The sequence below is a fragment of the Vulpes lagopus genome, chromosome 9 (assembly GCF_018345385.1).
Source record: "Vulpes lagopus strain Blue_001 chromosome 9, ASM1834538v1, whole genome shotgun sequence".
Lineage (NCBI taxonomy): Eukaryota > Metazoa > Chordata > Mammalia > Carnivora > Canidae > Vulpes > Vulpes lagopus.
This window is the reverse complement of record NC_054832.1, coordinates 44,114,981-44,131,101: the sequence shown is the minus strand read 5'-3', so window position 1 is coordinate 44,131,101 and position 16,121 is coordinate 44,114,981. Positions and strand designations below refer to the sequence as shown.

At 40.4% G+C, this 16,121-nt stretch overlaps 1 protein-coding gene across 1 annotated transcript in view; it reads left to right on the top strand.

The window, feature by feature from the left end:
• Positions 1-16,121, top strand: part of NECAB1 (N-terminal EF-hand calcium binding protein 1) — a 186,962-nt gene that overhangs the window by 60,056 nt on the left and 110,785 nt on the right. Inside the window, exon 4 of the mRNA XM_041768387.1 lies at positions 14,598-14,623. Within this exon, the coding sequence (XP_041624321.1) occupies positions 14,598-14,623 (26 nt within the window). The remainder of the gene's footprint in view (positions 1-14,597; positions 14,624-16,121) is intronic.

Genomic DNA, 16,121 nt, shown 5'->3' with positions numbered 1-16,121 from the left:
TCACTGGAGGTGCTGTTTCGCCTTTTGAATGGTTGCCCTGTTGTAGATTGTTACCTGCTAAAAAAAAAAAAAGAAAGAAATAAAAAAAGGTACATCATATGCATGATGATAAAGATGAAGCTCTCAGTAGCATGATGTTTGAAATAAACTTGTACAATTGAGTTTTGGAAATCTCAGCAAAATTAAGCAAAACAGTGAGGTAGGTTAATGTATTGGTCCCGAAGGGGGGGATATGCAGGCCACTCACGGGATATATTGCTCAGCATTTGTATGTAGACTTCTGTATTTACTTATGTTTAAATTAAAAAGGGTTTTCTTTGGGAGTGATTAAAAAATATATATAAAACCTCTATCCAGCCATATTTTTGAGTGGATAAATTTTAAAAAGTTGAATGGAATGGATTCTATTGGATATTAGAGATAGAAAATGTATGTAAAGCCCAAAATGTTGTTACCAAGTATCCTCTTTACTTCCCCTCCCCCAACTCACATACAGAATTTAGAATATCCATTAAGCATGTGACTTCTGATTTCCGCTCCGGTCATGATTGGGGTTGTGGAATCAACCCCCGAGTCAGGCTCTGTGCTCAGGAGGGTGTTTATCTACTTGGGATGCTCTCCCTCTGCCTCTCCCCTCCCCACTTGCTCTTCTTCTCTAAAATACATAAATTTAAAAAAAAATCTAGAACATCGGAAACTTGATAACAGTACAGAAGAAAGGTGGAAGAGATACCATATATCTTGATGCCACACAACAACCTGTCTCTTCTTTCACTTACAATGAACATTTTTGCACTTTTTAACTTAGTATAGTGCTTACTTTTGGGAACTTCTGTCCTTTCCAAAAACCTATACAGATCCCAGAAGAATTGATTTTTTTCCTCTCGTATAGATACAAGGCACTTGAATGTATTTTGTGACAACAGAATATTGATTTTTAATTAGAAAAAAAAAAGGAAAGGATTCATTTCTTCTAAAGCTATCTTTCTTTCCTAGATTGAACAATTTTCTGAAGTGTTTCTCTACTGGTCTTTTTTATATTGTTTGCCTGATGGCAAAGGTTGAATTCTGAATGGCAAAGTGATGTTTAAAATAAGGCAACAAAAAAAAAATAAATAAATAAAATAAAATAAAATAAAATAAAATAAAATAAGGCAACAAGATTGAATTTTAGAAATGCTAGGAAGGAGCAAACATTTTCTGAGGCACACCGAATTCAGAGTTATGCAAACAATTTTTATCATATAAAAAAGGTGTAAATATGCCCCCAAACATCATTTTTTCTACTCTCCAAAGTAGTCTTTATATTTCTTAGTTCTTTTCATCTTTTGAAAAGATTTAGACATTCCCAGTCATAGCAAACTTTCTTAAGACAATTTTCTGATGCTTTGTGTATACTTCTAAAAAATCTGTGTTTTTTGAAACTTAACCTATCTTATGAAACTTACCCATCTTATGAAACCCCCTTAATTCATGAAGCCATTTTATATAATGTAAAACAATCCTTTACCTAGAAATTTTATTAAGTAGTACATAAGAAGATGGGAGAGTGTGAACGTTTAACACTTTGTTGACATTATATGGAAACCCTTTAAAATGTAGGACCATAAGCCTCTTTTTAGTTAAAATTGGGCTTTTTAACAATCCAGTTATTTTAAGAGATTAGACAATAGAGACCTAACTTATTTGTGATAGAACAAGAGCAGATTCCGGTTGTTATTTGCACATTGTGCTGATGTTTCTGATACAAAACACGTTTCTTGAAAATAAATTCTGGGGGGCGCCTGGGTGGCTCAGTTGGTTAAGTGTCTGACTCTTGATTTCGGCTCAGGTCATGATCTCAGGGTCCTGGGATCGAGCCTTGCATCAGGCTCTGCACTGGAGGTAGAACCTGCTTGAAATTCTCTCTCCTTCTGCCCCCACCCCCCACCCGACTCAGGTGCTCGCTCTAAAATAAACAAATCTTTAAAAAAGAAATTCTGAGAACTAAAACAGAGGCATTAAAATCAGTCTGCATGATAGCAGTTCTCTGTATTGGCGCTTCTCAAAGTGCAGGCCACAGACCCACAGTGGCCCACAACCTGATACTTGTCCGCCTGAGATAAGGAAACTTGACGGTGTTTGACATTGCGATGATATTGAAGCACATGATCTAGTAATTCATTTTTACAGTTTTTTTTTATTTTTATTTTTTTTATAAAACTCTTAATCTGGCAGAAAATGGAAATTTAAAAATCTCACCCTTCCCCAAGGAAAGTGCAAGAAACACTGCTCTGGAGAATGTTTGTGGGGCTCCTGAAAGTATTCTGGGTGGAGAAGGGGCTAGATAAGAAACAAGGCTGAGGTGAGAGGAGGGAGGGAAGGGCTCACCACCGCGCGGTGGTAGACACAGCTGAGCCAGCAGAAGTCCCAAATTTTAATGTCCCTCATGAAGGGAAGATTAATTTTGGAGAAGTGTTGTCATTAGTATGAATTTTCAGTCTTTTTTCAGCCACATGTGACAGACGCTAAACTCAAAGTAGATTAAGAAAGAGGAAAAGAGAGAGAAATCATTGATTCCATGACTAGAGAGAGACTCTTGGTGTAACAGCTTGTCACAGGGAATCTAGGGACTTGGGGTCATTATTCTTATTCATTCATGCTGTCCCACTGCTTCTCCTGCCTCTCCCTCCAGTTGTTTCTCTCTCAGGATTGTCTCTCTTCCTTCTACCACAGATAAGATTGTGCCATGTGGCGAGAAGGGTGAGTGGCTTTCGGTAGTGCGAGGCTCTATCCTATTAGATAGGATAGCCCCTCCAGAGGTAAGAGTGAGCTGTGCTCTTAAGAGGCCATGCACAAAATCCCCGGGGAGCACTCTCAATGGCCCCATTTACACAGTGGGCTCAGTCCGGGGCTGTTCATCACAGCTGAGGGGAGAGGAGACTATTTTCTTGCACATGCATGTGGCCAAGTGGATTGGGCTGAGGTAGGGAGGAACTGGGGTATTGGGTCAGCAGCTCCTTAAGAAACCTATAGTTGGGGGCAGGTTCCCCAGAGATTGGGGGAGTGATGGTAGAGAAGAATGAAGAGATGAGTAGACTAAGCAAGAGATGTCTACTGCCTTGTAGAGACTAAGCTTTTCAGTGTCACAGCTCATTGGTTTGAGACATAGCAGGAGGTGGAAGAAATAAGAATGAAGACCGGAAAAGGAAAAGGGAAGAACTCCCCAGCAGACACTGGGAGGAGCCCTGATTGGGGGCAGCCAGGGAGGGGCTCGGGGTTGAGGCATAGAGAGGAAGCACTGAGACCACAACAGAAAAGGGAATTGGAACAGTGGGGAGCCCCATGCTCGTTGTCCTATGAGGACCTGAGCCACGGGACAGCTTTTCAGTTCTGGAAGGTACAGATGTCAGCCAGCCAATTAGAGCTCAGCATCCTCTCACAGTTGAGAGCATAACTAAGCCCCAGCAGCTGCTAGTGGTTATTTTACAATTTGGCAATGAGAAATCTCAGCCATGAAAACAGTGTCTGGTAAACTTTTATTATTTTTCCCAGAGCCTCCACCCCAGTATTTCCTTTTTTTTTTTTTTTAATTTTGTTTGTTTATTCATGAGAGACACAGAGAGAGAGGCAGAAACATGGGCAGGGAGAGAAGCAGGCTCCATGCAGGGAGCCCAATGCGGGACTCGAACCCAGGACCCCGGGGTCACGCCCTGGGCCTAAGGCAGGAGCTCAACTGCTAAGCCACCCAGGCATCCCCAGTATTTCCTTATTTATGTGAGACAACTGGAAAGTCAGAGTAGGGTTTGGGTTTTTTTTTTTCTCCTCTACATACGAAATACCTTTGCGAAAAGAATGTCTGTAAAACACAGATCCGTTATACTCTCCATATGCGGCAACACTCAAGGTGCAGTTTTCAACATTATTTGTGTCCACAAAGCTGCTCAAAATCAGAGCCTTGGAGACAACTGTGACTTAAGGTCCCGTGGGCGAAGCCTCGAATGGGAGGTGTCGAAGTCCATCTCTTGACTAATGCCCGCAGTTAGCTACAAGACTCCTTCGCGTGCCGTGAACAAGGCGGCGCGGGCGAGGCAGGCACCCGGGGGTGCTTGTGGCCCGTGAGGGCAGCTCTCAGGTGAGAAGTAGGCCAAGCACCTGCAGCTGCCCTCAAGTGTAGTCCTGCGCCCTCCTCACGACGGAGACTCTCTGGGCCTGGGCTCAGCAGCCCTGTCCAACAGGCTCTGGGCTGAGGGGCCCGGCCAACTGGAGAAGCCCAGAAGGTGACCGCAGACGCCGGGTTGTAGTTGGAGTTAGAAGACGGGCCTAGAGGCCCAAGTAAGTGTTAGGACCCGTCCAGAGAGAGGAGACTTGACTGTGACTCGGGGGAGTTTTATTCCCATCGGTCTTCTCCACTAGCCATTGTGCGCGGCCTACAAGAGAGGCCAGATGCGCCATTTTTTGTTTGGAGGCTGACCTGTGTGAGCGGGTTCCGTCTCCTGCTAAATGGACCTTGGACGTCGGGAGAGCTAGGGAAGGAGGTCGGAGAGGGGATTCGGCTGACGGAGTTGTCGAGCTGATGCTTACACAATTAACCAATAAATTATAACACAGGTGTTCTTTGCGGATGGTTTCCCTTCTAACAAATACCTGACTTGAGGCCTAGTGTGACAGGTAAAGGCTGCTTACTAAAATCACCTTGGCACCTTTTCTGACAGAAGAGCCACACCTTGAATTTCTGAAGCATCATCTCTAAGTGTTACGCCTGAAAATCTACACGAAAAGACAAAACAGTCTCCAGGTGGTTCAGTTGCTCAGCCAGATTTAGAAACTTCTAAGAAAAAATTAGAAAACAGTCACGGATATGAACCAATGAGTTGTCTGCCTTTTTTTTTTTTTTTTTTGGTTTTGTTTTGTTTTGATTTTCGGTCTGCACAAAGAACTACGCTTCCCCATCCTCAGGCTATACCTGTGCTTCAGGCTCCTCCTCCCTGTGTCTTCCTGGCGGGTATCTCCCCACCGGTTCCCACCTCTGTCCCCTCTGCCCGCTGGTTCCAGCCTGGGGACGTGACCTTCTCCCTCCATTCCAGCTCTCACCTTAGTTTTGCCTTATTTCTTGCTTTTGTGTCCCATTTCTTCAGAGTCATGTGGACGTGGTTCTTGCATCTCTGAGGCCCCCAATCTCAGGGAAGGACTGAAAGCGTTGTTCATAAGTTGCCAAAGACCTCAAATGTGAACTGTACTGATTCTTCTTCATGCCTTACTGCATCTTTTCTTCAGTCTCGAGAGCTCTTGGAACTCTCTTCTAGACTTCTGAGACCCTGGGCTGACGCCCCCCCACCTTTTTTTTAATCCCCTGCCTGCCCTGTTTAGCCTCCTCTGCAGAATGTGGTATTTGTCTTCCTCTGTCTTATTTCACATACATAATGCCTTCAGGGTCCCTCCGTGTCTTCCCAGATGTCAGGAGTCCCCTTTTTCGTGGCTGAATAATAGTCCTACGAATGTCTCAAAACTTCTTTATCCACTCATCCGTCGATAGGCACTTAGGTGGCTTCCATATCTCCACCATTATAAATAATGCTGCGATGCATACACGGCTCCTTGAGTTAGCATTTTTGTTTTCTTCATTTCAATACCCAGCTGTGGGTGTTTATTGCTAGAACTTGTGGTAGTGTCATTGTTGGTTTTCTGAGGACCCTCCACACCGTTTTCCGTAGTGCTCTCTGGTTTGCATTGCCAACAGCAGTGCATGACGATTCTCTCCCCTCCGTCCCTCACCAACACTTGCTGTTTATCATCTTTTTAAGGAGAGCCATTCTGACAGGTGTGAGGTGGTGTCTCCTTGGGGATTTGATTTGCATTTCCCTAATGACTAGTGCTGTCGAGCACCTTGTCATGCACCTGTGGGCCGTTTGTATCTCTTTTAAATAAGGTCTATTCAAGTCTCTGGCAGTTTTTCAATGAGATTGTTTCTTGGCTATTGAGCTGTATGAGTTCTTTATATATTTTGTGTATTAACTTCTTATCAGAGAGAGATTTAAGAGATTTTTCTCCCATCCCATAGCTTGTCTTTTCATTTATTAATGGGTTGCTTTGCTGCGATAAGTCCCACTTGTTTGTTTTTGCTCTTTTTGCCTCTGCTTTTAGTGTCAAATCCAAAAAAAGTCAAGTGTTCAGGAGCTTACCCCCACTTTTTTTAAAAGGAGTTTTATTGTTGAAGGTCTTAAATTTTGAGTCTTTAATTTCCATTTCATTTTTTTATTTTTTAAATTTTTTTATTTGTTTATTTATGAGAGGCACAGAGAGGCAGAGACACAGGCAGAGGGAGAAGCAGGCTCCATGCAGGGAGACTGATGTGGGACTCGATCCTGGGACTCCAGGATCACACCCTGAGCCAAAGGCAGACGCTCAACCGCTGAGCCACCCAGGCATCCCTAATTTCCATTTTACATTTAAGTCTTAAATTTAAGTCTGATCAATTTGAGTTCAGTTTTGTGTTTGGTGTAGGACAGGGGCCCAGTTTCATTCTTTGCCTGTGGCTGTCCAGCTTTCTCATCACCATATATTAAAGAGACGGTCCTTTACCCATTGTGTATTCTTGGCGCCTTTGACATAAATTAACTATGAATATTCATGGGTTTATTTCTGGGCTGTCTAATCTGTTTCATTGTTATGTTTTATGCCAATAATATACTGTTTTATCATAGATTTGTAATATATATCATTTGAAATCAGGGAGCATGATGGGCTCCAGCTTTGTTCTTCCTTCTCAATATTGTTTTGGCTATTTGGGATCTTTTGTGGTTTCATACACATTGTAGGATTATTATTTTTATTTCTGAGAAATGCCATAGGAACTTTGATAGGGATTGCATTGGATCTGTAGATTGCTTTAGATAGCATGGACACATAATCTTCCAATTCATGAGCATAGAACATCTTGCACTTATTTGTGTCTTTAGTTTCTTTCATCAGTATCTTAAGGATTTCAGTACAGATATCTTTTACTTCCTTGGTTCACTATATTCATAGGTTTTTAATTTTTTTCATCATAAATTGGGATTGTTCTCTACTGGGGTCTTAAATGATGGTCATCTCTAGAATTCAGTTCAAAAAGTATTAATCCAGTCCTTGCTTTGTGTCAGATCCTATTTTTAATATTTATATATAGTAGGTGGGATAAAGTACCTGCCCTTGTGTGACTTCAGAATTCAATGAAGGAAAAGCAAATTGGAGAGATCACTACCTTCACCTTTGGTAGGTGTGATGACATGGTGCTTTAACATCGAAGTGTCCATCCATGGCTCTTTCTATGAACTGTGAACACTTTGTAGTTTGACTATCCCTATGGTTTTGAGTGCTCCCCTGTACTGATGACTCCAGATATCTATCACTGAGTCCATAATTCCTGTATCTCATGGCTAAAAGCATTTTCAAAAAATATTTTATTTATTCATGAGAGAGAGAGAGAGAGAGAGAGAGGCAGGGACACAGGCAGAGGGAGAAGCAGGCTCCCTACAGGAAGCCCGATGTGGTACTCGATCCTGGGACCCTGGGACCACGCCCCGAGCCAAAGGCAGACACTCAACCACGGAGCCACCCGGCCATCCCAAGAGCTTTCCTGAGTTAAACACACCTGGGTTTGAATCCTGATTCTGCCACTCATATGTGTGACCTCAGATAAGATACTGAACCTTATCTAAGGCCTAGTCCCTTTCTTGTACAATAGGGATCATGAAATCAGAGTTGTAGGAAGTGAGCTACACCAGGTAAAGCTTTCAACACTGTACCTGGCATAAGCCAAGTGCTCCAAGTATGTTGCTGCTATTTAACTTTGAGTTCTTTGAGGTTTTAAAAAATCTATTTTTATTTTTCCCTGTGCTTGATTCTTTGGGGTACCATGAGCTTTCATTTGGAATTCCCAAACTTCAGTTCATCTAATGCAATATAGTAACTGCCAACTTTCGAGCCAGATCTTCAGTTCACTAAATTCCCAAGAGTTACTAAAATGACACAGAAATGAAAAGGTAGTGTTATTTTGTGGGTATAGCTTTGGAATCGATCACAGCATGTGGTAAAACATGTATTAGCTTCCTAGGGCTGCTGTGATAAAGTGTCACCAATTGGGGAGCTTAAAACAACAGAAATCTGTTCTGGAAGCTAGCAGTCTAACACCAGGCTGTTTGCAGGGCCATGCCGTTTCCAAAGTTCCAGGGGAGAATTCTTAGTCCTTCTTCCACTTCCTTGGTTCTAGTGCTTGCCAGCAGTCCTTGGTGTTTTTGACTCATGGCAACATCACACTCCAGTCTCTGCCTCCATCTTCACAGGACCTCTTCTCCCTGTCTGCCTCTGAGTCCAAACCAGGGCCAACCTTAACTCAGTATGACCTCACCTTAACTTGATTATATCTACAAGGATCCTATTTCCATCTATGAATCCATCGATTCATAGATGTTGGGTGTAAAACTTGAACAAACCTTCTTGGGGGAGGTCAACCCAGTACAAGGCACATAGAAAATGTTTATTGTCTTGGACACGTAAGTGATTAACTTTTGCCTTGAAAAATAGAATGCTTATCTAATCTCCTTGTGTCTCTCACAGGAGACCTTGTGTTTATGTGTGGAAGTAGTCTGACCTTAATCTGTCTCAGTGTTAGCAAGATTCAGATACTTGTTTGTGTGCCTCCTATAAATTCCTCCTATAGAGGACACCAAATGCAAAGTCTATTATCACTATAGACTCTACTTCCACACTTCAAGCCAGCTGCTTGCCAAATGCTGCCTGCTACAACACTCTTCAGCCCTCATCTCCATATACTTAGGACTGTTTTACCTGTAATTACAGGATCTGACCTCTTCTAGGTTCTAGGGGCAATTTTGGCCTTCAGCAGGAGGGATTTACAGAGTTCTTCCCAGAGTGTATACAGTCACACCGTGTTGATAGCTTGGCCGTACATATTGCCTTGCTTCTGAAACTGAGTATTTGTCTTGATTATAAAAACCAGTTTTTAAGAAAATGATAATCATGTGAGGTAATGGATGCATTAGTTAACTTGATTGTGGTGATCATTTTGCACTGGGAGAAAAAATGTTAATGTTTAAAAAGAGCAATTTCCATTTCTATGCTGGTTCTGGTCTTCTTGGCTCATCGCACAGTCCAAGGCCCTGTTAGATAACCTGTGTGGTATGGTCGTTCTTCTACAAGCGGGGACCAGCACTCATGCTACCTCTTGGGTTAGGGCTCTGGTGACTAAACTTGCCCCTGCCTATGGCAATATCTGAATAGAATCTGTTCCTGAAATCCCTTTGACTACAGCATCAGACTAAAGCATCTGTGATGCTTTAGATGGAGAGGGCTCAGCTGAGAGAGCTCAGCTCATCTTAGTTTGTATCTACAGCATCCACTCCATCAGAGGAGGCACATCCCAAATCTAGGCCCTAGTCTTTCTCACCGTCTGCCCTGTCCCCCTTCCACCAGAGGGACAGACTCTAGGACAACCAGACTCTTTATGACCAAATCTACTTCGTGGGGTTAAAAAAACCCTTCCAACGTATCTGCAAGGTCAGGGTCTTTATCATTTTTCCGATCCCCCAATATTGCTCCTATTGATCTTCATTCATGCTGTTTTGTTTGGTGCATCAGAACTCGCTGAACACATTTGCTCTGATGATAATGGAAAGATACTCTGCTCAGATTATTAGTGAATTCTTAGTGAATTGGAAGATCATAATATTCTTTTGTAAGATGAACACTATGATGGCTGAGCATATTTGTTACTTAGCCAGCCTGCTAGTCTGCCAATAAACCAATGTGGGCATCGCTACAGTGCTCCCATCAGGGAGTAACTAAGCGTGTTGCTTGCTGAGTCACATTTTCCTTGCCTCAAATACTGTCTGGAGGTAAACATCTTCATAAGCCAGAATTAACTCCTTCGGGTTATTAGGGAGCTTAGCAGTGTTTAGCAAAGTGTTTTGCCAACTGAAGAAAGAAACCTCTTTGCACTGGTAATGTTCAGACTGGCGGGTGATGAACTGGAAGCTCAGTGAAATGTGAGGTGGGACTTAGATGTTAAAGCTTCCTGCTAAGATCCACAGCGTGTTAATTTTGAAGAAGCTAAAAATCTTGAATATAATCAGAAGCAAAGAAGGAGTTTAGAAGGCTGATTTTTCAGCAAGAAAGTCATAATCCTTTGTTCTTATTTATGCTGCAAAGAGCGCTAAACCCATTGAAAAATGCTTCAGAGATAACTAAGAATATTAATGTGAAGCTAAAATTGTTTTGAGGTAGACCCTAGAATTGAGAGCAGACTTCTAAAGGGTTATATTAGAAAGATGCTGAATTCCCAAGTAGAGATCAGTCTGCACTTCCCAAATATTTTCTCTTTTCTTGACAGTAAACATACTTCTCAGGAGGGCGATTTAGCTCTTCAGAACTCAAGAGTGCCCAACACAGAAGAGTAAAGTCAAAAACTCAGCTCCCCCTAAGACGTGTAAATGAGGGTGTTTTCAGTGCATGTGGTGTCCTTGTTGCACTTGGAGCATCTGAGTGGTGCATTTTGCAGAATTGAGTGGTGGGTACAAACAGACAGATATATTGTAATTTATATCAAGTAGATTCATAAATTAGACAATATGAACCTTATATGCTTAGCATCCTTGAGTCATTCTATCTATAATCACAAAATTCGCTCTTCCCATTATAAATGAAACCTTGTAATAAGACAAAAAGATTTGGAAAACTGTAAAGAAGGCAAAAGGCAAACCCACCCAGAGTCCCAGCATCCAGAAGCAACATGGCCCACTGTTGGCATTCTTACTCACTTTTTCCCAAGTCCTTAATATAATTGATTTTTTTTGATCCTATGTATACCATTTATATCTGGTTTCACATTTTTACATAACTTCCACACATAAGCTTTTCTCAGGCTATTGACAAGTCTTTAGATAGATTTTAATGATTATGTAATGATATGCAATTTGCTTAGTTATTCAGCTAATGAGCACTTAGTTTGTTTCCATTTCTCCCCCTCACTTGTCAGTCGGGCTGCACTGAATGTCTGTGCTTTCCCCTGCCTTGCATCTAGCTGAGGATGCATTCTGATAGGAACACCCCTCTGGGTCTGTTTCCATAAGAGTGTTTATAATGTAACTAGCATTTATTCTTTCCAGCTAGCTTTCTTTAAAAAAAAATAGCATAGCTAAAAGATTATAGGTTTTCTTGCTATAAATGTGAAAAGAAGCAGGACAATATCACACGCTGTCAGATATACTATAGGCTTATCTGCGGCTGAATATTCCTTTACAATCGCGCGTTCCCACCAGACGGAGGTATCTCGGAAGAAATCAGTTATATAGAAATAACCCATCTGAGGCTACTCTAAAAACAACCATGCTTTTCTACGCACAACAAATGACATAGCACAGAAACAGCTAAATAAAGGGGTGCTTGAGGGGCCAGTCACTATAGTACTCTGGGAACGTAGCCTTTTATTAAGGACCAAGTAGAACTAATGTCATGCAAATTACTGCAAACTATGTTTTATGATATATTCCATGTGATTCAGCTCTCATAGTGGATTGGACTGTTTATTCCTTTAAAATTGGAAATCTCATTATGAACCTGTGAACCATTCTGAGGAAAATACAAAAAACAATGTCATGACCTTTAATGTCCTTTTCCAAGGCTGAAGTTCTATGAAAACACTAAGGTCAGGAAATGACATGTATGTTTTGTTGACCAAAACGTTTGAAATGATACTAAAAATTGCGAGGTGATCTAGTTCTGAATCCCGTAAGATTCCAAGTTTTGATAGTTTCACCTCAAAATCCTTCACATCTGACCATCCTTTTGGCCCTTCCCCCCATCTCTGCCTATCCATCCTGCACCTCTGATCAAGCTCTCATATTAGGTAATGGTTTTTTGGCTTGAAATCCTAATATATAAAAAAGACTTGCAAATCCTATGTATGCACCACTGTATTAATATTTATACACTATAAATTACACAAAAAGACATGAAAAAGGTGTAGGCTAAATATATATACAGATATTTGAGAACTGCCAGATTTTTTTTTAAGATTTTTTTAAATGTATTTATTCGTGAGAGACCCGGAGAGAGAGGCAGAGACACAGGCAGAGGGAGAAACAGGCTCCCTGTGGGGAGCCTGATGCGGGACTCAATCCCGGGACCCCAGGGTCACAGCCTGAGCCAAAGGCAGGTGCGAAACCACTGAGCCATCCAGCGTCCTGAGAACTGCCAGATTTGATAATGGCATTGAATCAATATTAATTTTCTTCACTTGTATGTAAGAGAACATCCTTATTTGTAGAAAATACACACTGAAGTATTTAGGGGTAAAGGGATAGCATATCTGCAATGTATAATCAAATGATTTGAAGAAACATACAGAGAAAGAATGTGATAAATGAAATAAAATGATGACAACTCTGTGGGGGGAGTTAGGTGAAGAGCATTTTTTTGTAGATTTGGAATTACTAGTCTGGGCCAGTTGATTCCACACTAGAGTAATCAACCCATGGAGGTGTGCAAGGCCATCCAATGGAGGTGCATAGGAGTCCTTGAATTTTACATATATTATTACCCTAGCAATAATGTCCAAACTGTTCTCTAGGCCTCTTTTTCACCCTCTTTTTGTCTAACTGCAACCCATGTGCTAGTGACCTTCCTAAAGTATAAATCTGACGATGTCACTCACCTTCTTTAAAATCCTCTGTGATGCCAAGTTCACAAGAGAGAATGCAGAAACCTTCTAGATGATCACATGAGGCTTTTCATTGTTTAGTCCTATTTCTTTATTAATGATCTATGTTCCAGCCAAAGGAACTACTCCCCATTTGCATAATTTTTCTTGCAAATAGTGTTTCTTCTCACTGGAATGTTTTTCCTTTGTCTGCCTTTTCTACTCATTTAACCCTTGAGATGTCGCTGCAAAATTTCATCTTCTATAGTCCCTGATACTCTTGCAGTTAGCCACTTCCCCCATAGCAACGATTTTACCACATTTTAATCATTTACTGTACAAGTCTACCTCTAAATCCAGCTGCTAGAGACTAGGGAGCAGACATCCTCATCTCAGTACCTGTTGCACCCTGATTGTCCTGTGATGGTTAGAACAGTGCCTGGCACACAGCAATGAATGCCTGTGGGGTGAATGAATGAATGAAGGAGCAGAAACCCACGCTGAAACTACCACAGAAGTCTCTTTTATCCAAAATCAAATATTAAAAAAGAAACAAGATCAAATATTCAGCATCTGAGGATAACATCCTGAATTTAAAATTATATTACAACTAGTGATGGAACTGGTAAAAAAAAAAAAAAAAAAAAAAAGACCCAGTGTTTGAAATGCTTCCACTCATACCCGGCCTGCCTGCCGCATGGAGGAGGACTGGGTGATCACGGCTAGTTCCATTGAGCTTTGACCTGCGGGGCAGCTGGACAGTGTCCAAGATTTTCAGTTAATTGATGTTTGCAAGCTGACTTTTAGTAAGTCTTACCATCTTTAAGAGGTTTGCTCTTATTCCAATTTTATTTAAACTTTAAAATTAGGAGTGTTGGATTTTATTAAGTTCCCATCTAGTATTTATTTATTTTTATTTTATTTTTTATTTATTTATTTTTTCCCCATCTAGTATTTAATGCAAGTGTTCTCCTCTAGGTTATAATGTAACCTTATATTGACTTATTGCTTGATATTTGGACCATTCTTGCATTCCTGTACTGTGCCTGCCATGGTCAAGACGTTGTTTTGATAGGAATATTTTCTCTGCTGTTCTATACTTTATAAGAGTAAGAGGTGACTATTCTTTACATGTAATATTTACGCCATGGAATATTTGTTATGTTTTAGAGATCATTCCAAAAAAAAAGCATTGAAAAAACACACACACACACACACAAAAAGGCATTGAGTCAAACTTAACCTCAGTGGTTGAGTATGGAACCATTATAGCCATTCTATCAAGTCAGAAATCATGATAGCTAACATTTATTAAGTAACCTTTTATGCCAGTTACTCTTTTAACTGCTTTATATGTATTAACTCACTTACATCCTATTGCATTCATATGAAACAGAACTTATTATCCTTATCTTGTGGTTGAAGAACTGAGACCCAGAGATGCCAAGTACCCAGGGTTACATGGGTGGTAAATGGTAGAGTCAGGATTTGAACTCAGGCATTCTGGCTCCAAAGCCTATATGCTTAATACTTAGGCAGTATCCTCCAGAATGATATTGGGGAAAACACAAACCCAGGAATTATTTGTTCAAAGATAGAATCTGATATAACCGGGGTGCCTGAGTGACTCAGTTGGTTAAGCGTTTGTCTTCAGCTCAGGTCATGATCTCAGAGTCTTGGGATCAAGCCTTGCTTCAGGCTGTCTGCTTCTCCCTCTCAAATAAATGTGTTTTTTTAAAAAAGAATCTGATGTAATCGTCATTTAATATGATTAAGTAATGTGGAATTTATGAGAGAAATACCATAACTACATATCATCTATTAATACAGTAATATAGATTGGGGAATAACAGTATTTAACTATTTAAAAACTTAAATATTACCAAAGTAATAACAGTTTTTTTTTTCTTTTTCTTTTCAGCAACCTTGACACAGAAGAACTATGCGGTAAGTTTTGGTATTTTGGGGGGAAGAGGTGGGAAAACTCACTACTTTGCTTTAGAATGAAAAAGAATATCATCTTTTATAAACTCCTATATACCCTGAAATTAATGTCCTAGATTAGGAGTTTTGGAACATAGTAAAAGATAATTGAGATCTCAAGGGATTTATCCTATCTGTGAGTTTTACTCAAGCTTGTATTTCACTGGAGAAAGAGTTGGGGCTCATTAATTTGTTCATGGAGAATTGTTTTGTAGTTAGTACAATTAGTTTTACAATAGCAAATTCTCCACTAGTTTGAATATATTTTTACATTGGTGTTTAATAGGACTTCATTATTCTCTTCAAGTAGGTTGCCTCTTATTACTGTGTTTCAAAATTGACCCCCCCCTTCACATGTAAGAGCAACTTTGTTCCATACCTGCCTAAACAGTTCTAGAATTTTATTTTATTTTATTTTTTAACAGTTCTAGAATTTTAAATGTCACTCGCAAAACCAGTTTCAATAGAGGAATTTCTACAGATTGCTGATTTATACAGCCTCTTCATTTATTTTCTTCATCTTCGCGGTTGGAAACAAAAGTCAAAGGCTGGGAATGTGGAAAAGGCAAAGATTTCTGAGCTTTATTATTTTTTTAAAGATTTTATCTATTTATTCATGAGAGACACACACAGAGAGAGGCAGAGACATAGGCAGAGGGAGAAGCAGGCTCCACGCAGGGAGCCCACTCAATCCCAGGACCCCAGGATCATGCCCTGAGCTGATGGCAGATGCTCAACTGCTGAGCCACCCAGGCGCCCCAAGCTTTATTTTTTGTTCTGGAAAAAAAAAAAACAACTATGGAGCATTGTGAGACTATTCAGTGTGAAACCATCATTTTTCTCTGAATACTGAGAAGTTTCAGAAGTTTTTTTCAGAAGTTATGTTTTAAGGTAGTTATATAAGAAAACCTCCTGTCCAAGTTTGATTTTTTTTTATTCATCTAGGTTTTTTAAAAATAATTTTACAGATGAGATTCTTTGAAACTCCTAATTGAAGTCACAGGCACTTCCTGAACATCTTCTAATTCTTACAAAGTTAAAGTTTACCAAATCATCACAGAGTCCCTTTTACAATATTCAAGAGTGGTCAGTCATCTTTCATTTCATCAAAATTGTAAGACAACACCAAGCAAGGTTATGTCAGGACAAAATATCAGAACACAAGGTTTCAAGAAAATCACTCCAAACAGCACAAACTCATCATAAGCTTTCCAGTTTTCCAGTGGTCATAAAACACTATTTTCTGTTCCTACATAATGTCTAGCTCCTGTTCAGTGAGAAGAATCCAACTGAAAAGCACAATGTCTATGCAGAAGCCAGGTATCTGATACCAAGTCATGTTATGATTTTGGTAATTATGGAACCCTAGTAGAGAAAAACAGAGAAAATCCTGGCATACTTTTACACTTAATTCAAGCATAACCCATCCACACACACGTATTAAACTGTGCCAAGTGGGCAA